Source organism: Pyrus communis, chromosome 13 (genome assembly GCF_041283825.1).
Source record: "Pyrus communis isolate YQ-2024b chromosome 13, ASM4128382v1, whole genome shotgun sequence".
NCBI classification, from domain to species: domain Eukaryota; kingdom Viridiplantae; phylum Streptophyta; class Magnoliopsida; order Rosales; family Rosaceae; genus Pyrus; species Pyrus communis.
This window is the reverse complement of record NC_142577.1, coordinates 5130759-5144195: the sequence shown is the minus strand read 5'-3', so window position 1 is coordinate 5144195 and position 13437 is coordinate 5130759. Positions and strand designations below refer to the sequence as shown.

At 36.6% G+C, this 13437-nt stretch overlaps 1 protein-coding gene across 1 annotated transcript; it reads right to left on the bottom strand.

Annotated features, from left to right (window-relative positions):
• Positions 1-11825: 11825 nt before the first annotated feature.
• LOC148691644 (uncharacterized) lies at positions 11826-13178 on the bottom strand. Its single transcript, XM_088683370.1, has one exon. It carries the CDS (start codon positions 13176-13178, stop codon positions 11826-11828), a length of 1353 nt encoding a protein of 450 aa, XP_088539496.1.
• Between the last annotated feature and the right edge of the window lie 259 nt (positions 13179-13437).

Here is a 13437-nt window from a genome sequence, read left to right as displayed (position 1 = left end):
GCAGAGATCATCACTTCCCTCCCCAATTTTTTTACTAATCTCTGTCCACTTCATCTAATTATTTAAATGCCTTAATCTCTTGATGCTTCTTCTTTGCTTTTTCATCCATTTTCAGTTTTCAACACATTTTGTAATTGTGAAACAGGTACTAGATTGATTTTAGCAAGTGGGTTTTTTTGTTAATGTTGATCAGATTCGGACCTTTGTGTCGATCGAAGTCATTGTTGGTGGGTTAGCTAAGGTATGATTGCTAGCTTTCTCTCTTGGTGCAATTCAAAATGTTTTGAGTTGTTATATGAACTTAAGATTTAGTAAGTACTTGCCGAAAGTCATGGGATTCCGAAATAAACTACATTCCGTGTAAAATGAATAAAACCGTGAGAATGTAGTATATTTCGTTGATTTTGATTGTGTTGTTTTTGGACTACACCAGAGACCATGCGGCACATTAGATAAAAATTTGACCCAGAGACCATGCGGCACATTAGATAAAAATTTGACAATGTTTCGAAGAACACATACAGATCTAAAGGCTTTCCATCTATAAATATTTACTGGTAATTAGTGTTTGTAGATTGCCTCTTCAACTAACCATGTATGTTTCCTGTAATCCCCTTAATATCTCCCTAACCATCTTTGTTTCTTATTTTTTGCATGATATCTATAAATTATAGGGAATGCCCCGTATGTACCAATTCCATGTATCCAACCCATCAAGTCCTTTTTCTCTAACCTTCTCCAAATTTGAATTTCACTGAAGTGAGGTTTTGTTTGAGTATTGGTAATTTGTTGCTTGCATTTGTGTAAGATATTCATATTTGTCGTTTTATTCTATTGGTAATTCATTGTTTGCTCACTATACATTAGCTTATGACTAATCCCAGCAAAAACAACCCCTTTGGAGGCTAATTTTACTTGTTACAGTTCATAAACCATAATCTGGTTAAACGAAACTTGATTTCTTAAGAGCAAAATTTCAAATAAACCACTTTGGTAGCAAATTGAACATCTTAATGAAACCAACCCAGAATTCATATTTGTCGATCCAAGATATTGACAAAAACAAAAAATTTACAGAAGGCCATCAAACAAATCAATTCAACTAAATTTGATTTCCAATGAATTCTAATATGATTCAGACAAGGTTCACAACTATAACCATAATCGAAAACGAACTCAAAATAAACGATTACCGTAATAATTTTAAACAAAATGTAAACTTTATCTGATTTAATTAGACAAGATTATAGAATTTTGATGAAATAATGATCGAAATGGCAGAAAACTAAATTAAGGTCCATACCTTTAATATAAGACTAAAAGTAGAGTTGATAAAATTGAGATCAATCTCAAATATCAAGATCAGAAAAGAAAAATTGAACAGCCGCCATTTGAAGAGAAGGAGTTCATTGTACCCAGAACAGCGGAAAGAAAAGTAAAGTTTTATACCCAAAAGACAAACGGCACCGTTTCAGCTTTATATTCTTTAAGTCAAAATAATTGAGTTCATGATTTAACTGGTGGCTCTGATACCACATGTTGGTGTTTTTCAAATAAAGAATCTAAACCAATTAAATACAAGGAACTACAATTAACATCACAATCAAATACAGCATTGACTCTATAGAAACAATCTGTAAAACTTACTTGATGAAATCATAGTAAATGGTTCTTGAATTAGCCTTCTCCTCTCTGGCAATTGGTGTTCAGTTTCAATAGGGAAAACTTCTTAATGAACATAATCGTGAGAGGAGAGACCAAATCCATATATATCCAACTGTTGACAGTTTCCTCCTATTAAGGAAAACTGTCATCCCATTATGTGAGTGGCGTAAACCACTCCCTTAGAGTTCTATTCCCAATCAATTTTGATATAAATAATTATATTATTTATCTCCTAATACATGTATAATTCTATTTCTTATTTAATATAATACAGTTAAAATGATGTGGCAAACTCACACACATGGTAAAATCTTACAAGACTATCAGTTTGGAGTCATACTCAGACAAAAACTAGGAATATGAGAACCAAATATTAGTGAATAATCATTATAAAACACGGTATAAAGACTCAGCGAAAAAGATGTCCACCAACATTGTGGCACAACTTTAATAAAAAAAAACAAAACCAAATTAAACATCCGAGGTCATAAGTCAATTATAAGCGTCTTTAAGTAGCTTCACTAAGCTTAGTGAACGAAATGTTTCTTTTCAGTTGAAAAATGATTTGTAGAGTGTAGTGAACTTTCCATGGCTAATTGTGTATTGAAGCCCCATAAAGTTCAATTTCTTATGCATGCTTGTTCAGCTTTGTATAAGACTTGTGGAATCAACTGTCTTATATTGGTGAGCAGGTATATCCTGTTTCTGCATTAGGTGGCACACAATACATATCAGCCATTAAAAAGCCTTTTCCTCACATCTCAACGGTTTCACACAACTACTTGATCAAGATTTAGGTCAAACTTGAGAGCTTGAGAGATTTTTGGAAGTGAACTAGAGAGAGAGAGAGAGAAAGAGAGGAGGAAGAAGAAGAAGATTGGAGGGGGGAGGGGGGAGGTTCTAAATTTTCATATATTTGTTTATTTTTTTTCTCTTGTTTTGTTGGAGTGAACGTGAACGTGAAGGGTCACATGAAAATGGAGCCAAAAGAGTGAGTGAAAGGTGCAAATGACAAGCTTTTGCTTCAACTGGGATCAAATTTTGACATTTTCTTTTGCCTTTTTTTAATTTTAGGTAGGGATCCCACATGTAACAATTTGGGAAAAAAAGTACAAGCCTATACAACTGTCCAGCTTAAGCTAAAGTGCTCGTATTCCACAAGAAGAAAACCCAATCACTAGTTCTCAAATTTTCTTTTTCCTCTCTCCTCTCTCCCCAACAATTTCTAAAAGCCAACTTAAGTATATATATATATATATATATATGAAACTAGAAAGCCAGAACAAGGTTAAAGAGAGAAGGCCAGTTAGCAGCATGTTTTCTATGGAACTGCAAATCCATGCATATCTATTTTACGGGATAACAAACAAGCCAATTAAACGATTAAGTTTGGGTTCCCCGAAAATTAAAAAAATTGTTTGACTTTTGGACCTTTAACTAACATGTAATATAATTGATTAGACTTGCAAAAGAAAAAATGATCATTGGACTTTCAAATTATTTCAAAAAGCTTTTGTGATCTAACCGAAAATGCAGTAGCCAAATTTCTACATACCAAGAGAAAACACAGGCTAGTATACAAGCTTAGTCAGACGCTACAAATAAAAAGTTTTACCCTACAAATTACAAGCTTTGCAGAGGAAGCCATAGCAACATCTGATTAATAAAATGATGTATTCCTGACTTAACAAATGCTATGAGAAACCATATCATCATATCCAAATTCCGACATCCTCGTAAGTAAGAATTTATGTAGCCACGCAATTGAAGTCTCCTCTTCTCATCTATAATTTTCTCTTAACAATTTTATCTCTGCACCATGTACATTTCAAAATGATGTGTGTGTTTGTGATTGTGTGCTTTTGTCATAGTCTGGTTCTATTAACAGTTAACACCCACTTGGAATGTAAGGGTTGTTTGCCCTCTTTGCTATAACATGTGGTTTATAAGGCTCTTCTCCAAGATTTAAGTTTGTCTGGTGTTTCCGTGAAGAAAAACTAGTCACATCAATCTAACGCAAAGTTACAACCAACAAACAAAGTTAAAACTCCAACAAACAAAGCAACACCATTGTTGCCAATTAAACCCTAAGAATTGAAATTGCTTCATGGATCTCATGATAATAACCTTAATTCAAACCCCAAAACTGAAATTTAGAGAATTAATTCAAACCCCAAAATTGAAAATTAGAACATAACCCCAAAACTGAAAATTAGAACATTAATTCAAACACCAAACCCTATTTCAGAAAGAGTTATGTTTACTTAATCAATGAGATCAAGCTCGTTTGTTGGTTGCCACACAAAACCCTGTTTCAGAAAACCCCAAAACATGGGTTCATCATCAGAGAGCAGCCAAACCCTAACCTAAAAATTAAATTAATTAATTATAGCAAAAATTAAAAGCAAGTCGAGTAGCTGGTACCTGGAAGGCGACAGCGGTGTGGCGTTGAGAGTGACGGAGAGAAATGAAAAGGAGGAGGAGGAAGAGGTGCAGCGGCGGGAGGGAAGAGGGGCGTAGGAGTTTTTTGCGAGAGAGAAAGAGAGAGTGCAGAGTGTAGGATCGGGAAAAGGAGAAAGGAGTGGGCAGTTTTGGTAAATTGAAAAAATTCATTAATTGGGTACTGTAGCTCTGTGTTTTGGAAAAATAAGCGGCTTCTTGGAAGCTGCAAAATGCAGCTTCCACTTTTTGGCTTTTTTTCATGTGAAACTTTGAAATAAAGCTGTTTTGGGATGTTTACCAAACACCAATATCCTTACCAGCTTTTTTTCATCTTGGCTTTTTTTTAATCACCTCAATCCCAAACTGCACCTAAGAATGACAGGAGCCACTGGATCAATCTTATGGTTCAAATTTAGAGCAACTCTAGCGTTGGAGCCCTTCCCCCAGGCTATGCACTATTCAATCCACCTGATGAACAGTAACTACCCTTAATGAACAGTAATAGCCCTGGCAATAGCATTTGCATCTCCACCGTTACACTTCAATAGCCCTGGCAATAGGCAATAAAATATTAGTATTTTATGTATTTATAAAATAATACAAAATAATTTTAATTGTAATATCGGATAAGATTTTTAATCGTTTTCATTGCGCCACGTGTCATTATCCGAAGTATTATTAAATAATACAAAATAATTTTATTTGTAATTTCAGATAAGATTTTTAATTGTTGTCGTTGCGCCACTTGTCATAAAATCCGAAAAGACAATTATTGGAGATAGATTTCCGATAATTTTTTTAATCGTACTCATTATGTCACGTGTCATTATCTGAAAATACAATTATTGGTGATGGATTTCTGATAAGATTATTAACCAATCATGTCGCGCCACGTGTCATAATCTGTTTACAATCTTTGAGGATAGATTTCCATCAAATTTTTAACGAATGACGGCATGCCACGTGGCATTATGTACAACCTAATCATTTCTGAATCCTCCATATAATCCACCATCCATCCTCATAAATCTCACACCAATTTCTCAAGATCTCTATCATTATTCATAGTTTCTGCTTCCTTCTTCACAAAAATCTGTATCATTATTCATAGTTTCTGCTTCTTTCTTACAATGTCTTCTTCTTCCTCAAGGATGATGTGGGAACTCGATTAGGAAGATGAAGAATTGTTTAACCAATCAGAAGGAATGTTTAATCACCAGGGGCAAAAAATGAGAGGGAAGAGGATGAGGAGCGTAGAAGGAGAGATGACGAAGTAAGAATGGGCAGAGCCTCACATTCCCGTCGAGTCATCCAAGTTGTGGCTCAGATCTGCAGGCCCAGCCGTTCCGGAAACCTTGATAGAAGCAGGCAACGACGAGGTATGGAACTCTTGGATGATTATTTTGTCCCTAATAGTGCATTCCCTGATACGTACTTTAGACGTCATTTTAGAATGAAACGACATTTGTTCAACAAAATCATGATTGCTGTTTGCAACCATGATTCTTACTTTGTGCAAAAGAATGATGCTTTTGGTGCTATGGGTCTATTGCCTGAGCAAAAAATTACTGCTGCTTTGCGGATGCTTGCATATGGAGCATCTGCAGACCAAGTGGATGAGATAACGAGGATGGGAAAATCAACCATTCTTGAGTCCCTAATGAGGTTTTGCAGAGCAATCGAATCTATCTACACCGTTGAGTACCTTTGCAAACCTACAAACATGGACTTGGAACGGCTGTTGAAGAAGGCCGAGATGCGTGGTTTTCCTGGGATGATTGGAAGCATTGATTATATGCACTGGACGTGGAAAAACTGTCCAAGAGCATGGCAAGGCGCTTATGGGGACAGAAAAGGAGCAAAAAGTATCATTCTGGACGCAGTGTCATCTTTTGATACATGGATTTGGCACGCCTTTTTCGGGGTCCCCGGAGCTCAAAATGACATCAACGTCCTTGCCCAATCCCCAGTGTTCAACGATGTCCTGCAAGGAAAGGCACCAAAAGTCACGTATGAGGTCAATGGATGTATGTACGACAGGCCATCCTACCTAGCTGACGACATTTACCCGCGATGGTCAACATTTGTCAAAACAGTGCCACGTCCGCGAAGTGCAAAGGAAAAACACTTTGCAAGCTGTCAAGAGGGGTGCAGGAAGGATGTAGAGCGTTGTTTCGATATTCTCCAAGTTCGCTGGGCGATCGTCAGGGGTGCTACCAGATTGTTTGATGTAGAGTTGCTTCGATCCATCATGATGACATGCATCATTCTTCACAACATGATTGTGGAAGATGAGTACGATTATGAAGCCGTTGATGAATATGAGCCAGACACGATGAACAATGCAAAAACACGTATATATTGTGCTCATGACGCCACCGATGAGCCCGTGCAACATGAGCCATTAGAAAGGAATAGACGTTATAATGAAAGACTCATTCAAGGATATACTGCATTTCAAATGCCAGACATGCACAATGCCCGGCAAATTGACTTGATAGAGCACCAGTGGGCATTGAAACAAGCTGAAGATAATTAAGTTCATTTAGTGTGTTTTTTTGAATTTGGTATGTTTATGTTATTTTATTTGGTATGTTTATGTAATTTTTTTAATGAGTTTTTTATTATTCGGTATGCTTATGTAATTTTATTTGGTGTGTTTTTGTCATTTCAATAAATATTCTCTTAGTATAAATAACTTACCAAATTAATTTGAATAAATATTCAATAAATTGGAAACAACATAAATAATACAAACAATAAATAATAAATTACAACCCAAAGTGATTGGAAAATTATGGGCTCCGATTACAAAAACTACTCAATTCATCATCACTTAACCAATTTGTGGTGCTAGGATGATCTTCTCTTGTGGTGCTAGGACCATCTTGGCTTGCTCTCGCTTCTCTTGCACGCCTCCTTCGCACCACGTCCGCTTTCTCTGACTTCCAAAAAAATTTAGAATTTGGAGACTTCCCTTCTAAAGGTGTGTTCATAATCTCACGATCTCGTTGAGCCCGTCTTTCTTCTCTAACATGTTCCCTTTCTTGCCTAAGTAGCTCTTTTTCTCTCTCATTAGCCTGAAATTCTCTCTCAATAGCTGCAGCTTTTGCGTCCTCTCTAGCCTTATCAGCCTCATATTTCGCCAGTTCCCTCGCCAAAGTCAATTCACCTTGGCAAGTAAGTTCTTCCATGAACTTTGCATAATCATTCTTGGAAGCACTCCCTTTTCTCTTTGAAGCCTTCTTACCTTGAGGCCTAATTGGATAACGGGTCGAACCCGACACTTGTTCAAGGAGGGGCGTTTCGGGTACTTCTGCATCATCTTCATGAACATGCGAGACATGATCGGGTGTAGAGTGTAAAGGGGTGCTGTTCATGTGCACTTCTGGACCGACTAGCACAACTCTAAATTTAGGACAATCTTTGACAATATTCCAACATTCCCACCGGTTGAATGATTTATTTTTGCTTTTGGTTTTGACAGCGTACCAAGCTTGTGCTTGAAGTTCCTACACAATGCGGGAGAAGAAATAATTATAATGAAAATAAATAACAAAAAAATAATACAAACAATAAATAATAAATTATGTTGGTAACAAATAAATAATACAAAAAATAATTATAATGTAAGTACGTAACAAATAAATAATAAAAACAAATAATTATAATGTAAGTACGTAACAAATAAATAATACAAACAAATAATTAAAATGTAAGTATGTAACAAATAAATAATACAAACAAATAATTATAATGTAAATTTGGGTATCAAATAAATAATATATTGTTACCTAATCCAAGTAATTTTCCCCACTTCGAATATTACTACTAGCTTGTGCCAAGGCGTCTCTCCACGTACTAAACGATTGGATAAGTAATTTCCAACGACTGGACATCGATTCTTTGGTTCTTTTCCCACCAATTTTCTCAAGATAATTGGTATGAATAAGATTCCACATTTCTCGCAACTGCATCTCATTACCCGTAAGCGAACTATGAGTAACTTCAACCCAGCTAGTACACAGCGCAACATCTTCAAGAAGTGACCAATTCGTACCTGCACCAGTGGTCATTTTGTTGAAAAAAATGGATTGAAACTTTGAGACAAAGAAAGGAATGTGATTGAAAGTAGTTGAGAAAATATGAAATTGTTGTGTAAGGTAGATGATAATGAGAAGGTATTTATAGAAAAGTAAAAACAATTTTTTTTAAAAAAATTTCAGATTTTTTTTTGAATTTTTTACAATTTTTTACAATTTTTTTTTAAATTTTTATTCAACTAATTAATCTCTGTCGTTGAATATAAAAAAATTTGAATTCCAACACTCCAGATTGTGCCACGTGTCACAACGGTAACTTTTCTTAATTTTAAAACTATTTTTTCTTTTTTTTATTTATTTATAAAGCATATTAATATCCACCGTTGATCTCAGATCGAACGGTGGATATTAAATAAAACTTTTTTTTTTTGACCGTTGAGATCGAACGGTCCAAATTAAAGATCCGTTGAGATCGAACGGACTGTGGGAAGCCACGTGGCTTCCCAACGGTCACTGAAAAAGCAATTTTTTTTTTCTGATTTCTTGTCGGCGACGCGCCCCCACGCATGAGTGGGGTGCACACGCCTGACAGAAAAAAAATTAAAAAACGCCTAACGCCAGGCTGACGTCAGCACTGGCGTCATAGGGCCTCAAGCTCTCGGGCTAGCAATTCTCCACAGGCCCGGAGCTCGGGCCTCCACCTCCACTCGGGCTTTCCAACATTGAAGCCAGTCCACCGGGCCTCGGGCCCCTTTTCTCTCCCTCGTCCCCCGAGCAACCAACAACGCTGGGCTTGCTCTTAACAACTTAAATTTACTTCAGCATTTATTAATTACAATTAACCATAGTTAAATCAAAAGCCATGTGAAGTCATTTAAAAAGAACGAAGGGTAGGTGTCGAAGTTTAATTTGTGCTGTTAATCTTGCTGGAGCAATTGTAAACTGGAAAATTTTCTCCAAATGGTGAAGCTTTTTTAGAGCTTTCGAGTGAACTGAAATTCCATTCCGATATTTTGACCGAACACAAAAAAAAAACAGATTGCGATAGATTCTACAAGGGTTGGCTGGGGTTTATATATATATATATATATATATATATATATTTAACAAAAGATATTTTCTACATTAAGAGAGAGGTTGAGCTTAACCTTACCATGAGTTAGTAATAATATGGTTCAAACTTGTCTTTAGCGAGAATCGAACCTAAGACATCTCACTTACAAGTGAAGAGGAATATCACTAGACTATAGTACTAAGTGGCGGCTGACTCCTTTTTTAGGTAATTCTCATTTTATTATTTTAAGTATCGTAATTTTCAAACTTTCATACATCAATTTTTTTTAGTCTTAGTTTCATATTTAAGGTGAGGATTGTGTGATGTTTTCATACTTCTGTTAGCTTTTCCCTCAAAATCTTTATTAAACCGTGATGTAGAAAATGACCAACGCTGTCATTCTGGGGATTGAATAACAATGCCAACGCCGGCCGACGTTGCAGTACTAGAGCCGTTGAAATACATCGTCTAGTAGTTTTCCTACATCTGGACCATGCTGAGCCAGGAAATCGACCGAAGCCTATCCTTTGACGGCTTTCTGGGATACATACTGGATAGTAAATTCGGATAATGCTTTTTTCCATTTACCGATATGGCCACTGACCACTGGCAAAGTAAACATGTACCGGATGACATCGGTTTATGCGATAACCTGGGTCACCGAAGGGAACATGTAATGGCGAAGCTTAGAAGCTTCAAAAAATAAAGTCAAGCAAAGTTTCTCGACAACTGTATAGTTGATCTCGGCCAAATTAAGATTGCGGCTGAGATAAAAAAAGGGCATGTTCTTTGTAGCTCTCATTATCCTGGGCAAGGAGGCAACCGATGGATTCTTCGACAGCTAACAAATAAAGCTTTAAAGGCTTTCTTGGGGGGGGGGGCATCAAAAGTGGTGGATTAGCAAGAGAAACCTTAACTTATTCGAATGCGTTAATAGAGGGTACCATTTTATTCGAGATGCAATCCAAGATGGAACCATTAATCTGATATACTGCAAAACAGAAGATCAATTGGATGACATATTTACAAAGGCTTTGTCAAAGGATCGATTTGAAACTCTCAGGAAGGAGCTAAGAGTGAAATCAGCTAAACATTTAGAAGGGAGTGTTGAATTATAAATATTTGCTGATTTATGTGATGGTTCAATTTGAGCCATTAGATCATAGTCTAGATGACATCTTAGATTATATTGTAGTGAGTCATAGCTCATGAAAAGTGTAAGCATCTTATGCAATTAGTTAAGGATGAATGGCTGAGATGAGTTTGTAATGTTGTATGCGAGAGAGTGACCTCCCTTCTCTAATGGTAACATATTCCTCACACATTGTGAGAGAATCAAGTCCAATTAAGCATTCCGTTTCTCTGTGAAATTCTCTCTAAACATTATCCTGGAAATCTAGTGATTGTTCTTGTTGAGATAAAGTCTCAGGTAACTGAAATCTCCATTGATCATACACAGCTTGAAAATACATTCTAACAAGAATGACAAACATAGTTATTATTGCCGGTCATATACCCTGAAGGAAGAAGAACACTTCTCAATTTCGGATCAATTGTAGCAAACAATCTGCAAACACGCCAATCTTCATCAAGCTATTAAAAACCAACATCTGCTTATAATACATATAAATTTATACATGAAATAACATGTTGCATGAGTGGAATATATTACCGAGAATCACTATACAGATCACTATTTGAGATGGCACTAGCTAATATAGATTTCCCCTTTCACAAAAGGTGAGAATCAAATGTTTGGATAATTTGCGCAAAATCAAAGTAAATAGAATGGATTAAACCACATACAACATTTGTATACCCAACAACAACAACAACAGGTAAACCTTGACCATAAGATCCTCCATGATTCTTGCAACCAGCGCATTGCACAGCTTGAGTATGATGAACATCTTGAATTTGCAATAACAGACTATTCCTTCTTTCTGAAATTATGAGATTATAGTAATAGTCATCTAGACTCCACTCCTAGCTCAATAGCTTCATTATATATATATATATATATATCAAATGGGGCGGAACTAGTGGTAGGAGGCGTAGCCTTCCATATAATTCAGAGTGCAGAAGTAAAGCATAAAAAGAAAATAATGAATTAAATGTAATGATGCAAACATATTTTTGAAAATAAGTTTTATTGAAAACTTACTGCAATGCAGATTACAAACAGGTATTGCCTAATGGCAGATGAAATAAGTAAACAAGGTGGAGCTCGCAGGCATCCTGAATAATATGTATTACAAGTGTTTAGAAATATTCTCTGTTCTTTTGAATACGCAAAGAGTGTTTAAAAAACTATATCCGTCCTCTGAAGATGAGTCCTCCTTATATAGAGCGAGGAGACTGAATGAGGCTTGCCAAATGGATCCGGGAATCCCGCTGTCTTCTGAAGAAGGCTGACAAAGCTGTGTAATCACGTTGTTTCTTCTTCAAAAGTTGAATGAATAGTGAAGATGCTTTGATTCTTTTACAAAAGCTGGATGAACAGTGACCTTTTTGTTTTTCACTATTGGAGAATAATGCCTTGTCTTTTACGGAAGAGATGATAGCAGCTACTGCTGATGATGTTGTTTGGCTGGCACAATCACATGGGCAAATACTGTAGGTTAATAATCAAATGGGTCCTGGGCATCTTGAAGATCTGCTTGATCTGCCCATTTGGAGGGAAGTTGAGATGAGGCATCAGATGCGTCAGAGTCCGAATTTGAACCTTTTCTTTTTTGTAGCATTGCTGCTTCAACCATGAGCAGTTGGGCCATATCCAGAAGCTGGGTAGTCTTTGCAGATTTTTCTTTCTTCGAGCTAGAGGATTTGGCTGACTTGGACTTTCCTTTGAGGGAGGAGGATGGACTAATGTTTAATAGGGATTGAATTGGCTCCTGGGTTTTTAGCAACTCAGGAAATTGCTGATGAACTGGCAAAGCTTGTGAGGATGAAGTTGAAACTTTGATTGGCAGTGCCTGAGAAGATACCTGGGGAAATTCCATTTTTACAAGATCAATAATTTTTTGGTGGTTGAATTTATCCCACCATTTTACCCATCGGGATCTGTAAATACCACCAGTGTCTACTTCAAAGTTCCATTTGAGAATCCATGGAATCTTATACTTGGCCATGAGCAGTGAAAAAATAGTAACTCTGTTGTCGAAACGACTTCTGTCAAAACTGGGCTGGAAATTGTTTGTGAGTACGTGACGAAGGTCATCTGGAATGATAGAAGAGCTTGGGCCATGGGAAGCCCACCAATCTGGAAACCATGCAGGAAACCGTAATCTGAAATTTTTATCAAAGGTTATGAACCATGAATGACTAAAGTCTTCTGTCTGGTGGAGAAAAATGTTGGTCCATGCTTGGATATAATCATAGTAATTGTAATGATTGTTTGGGATGAGGACATGCTGAGTATGAAGGGGTTTTGTGTGATAAAGGGGAATTCCCCATTCGAGTTCGGTAAGGAATTTTCCAATATGGAGTGAATGATACAATATTTTGTTTTGATGAGTGGTACTGTAAATTGGCTTAATAGCAATGCTTTCTGTTTCTGAAAGGATAGCCTGGTAATATTTTAGGCTTTTATAGGATTCAGTTGGTAAGAAATGAAAATTTGGTGGAAGGAGTAATTTGGCAATGCGCTCTGGGGGTTGGTTTTTGTCAATGTGAAGAGGGATGCTAAAAAGCTTTTCCGAATTGGGATTTTGGACATATGGAGATGTTTTAGCATAGCTAGGTGTTTTAGGCCGTGAAGGAGCTGGAGAACGAACTGAAGAGTAGGGATCATAAGGGGTGGCTAAGGCCGTTTGGTAGTTTGGTCGGATATTTCCTACTGTTGATCCTAAGGGAGTAAATCTGTTTGTAATGGCGAGGGCCGATGAAGAGTCGGGAATAGACTCTTGTTTTACTGGTGCTGGGGTTTGGGTGAGAGTGGCTGGAAGCCTTCTTTGATTAGGATTGGAACCCATTCTTCCCCTGCAAAAATTCTCTGGTCAAAAAAATCTGGTATGCAATTCTGGCTGCCTTTAATGTATTCAATATCAAAATCAAAAATACTTAATATGGCTTGCCAGCGTGCAAAAATTTGTTTTGATGCAATATTTTGAACATCCTTTTGTAAAACATGTTTTGCAGATTTGCAATCAACACGAACTAAAAATTTTTGATTTAATAAATCATCTTGGAATTTGCTAATGCATAATACAATTGATAAAATCTCTTTTTTAA

Excerpts from the sequence above, each read along its gene's own strand:
- LOC148691644 (XM_088683370.1), bottom strand. The coding sequence starts at position 13,178 with ATGGGTTCCAATCCTAATCAAAGAAGGCTTCCAGCCACTCTCACCCAA.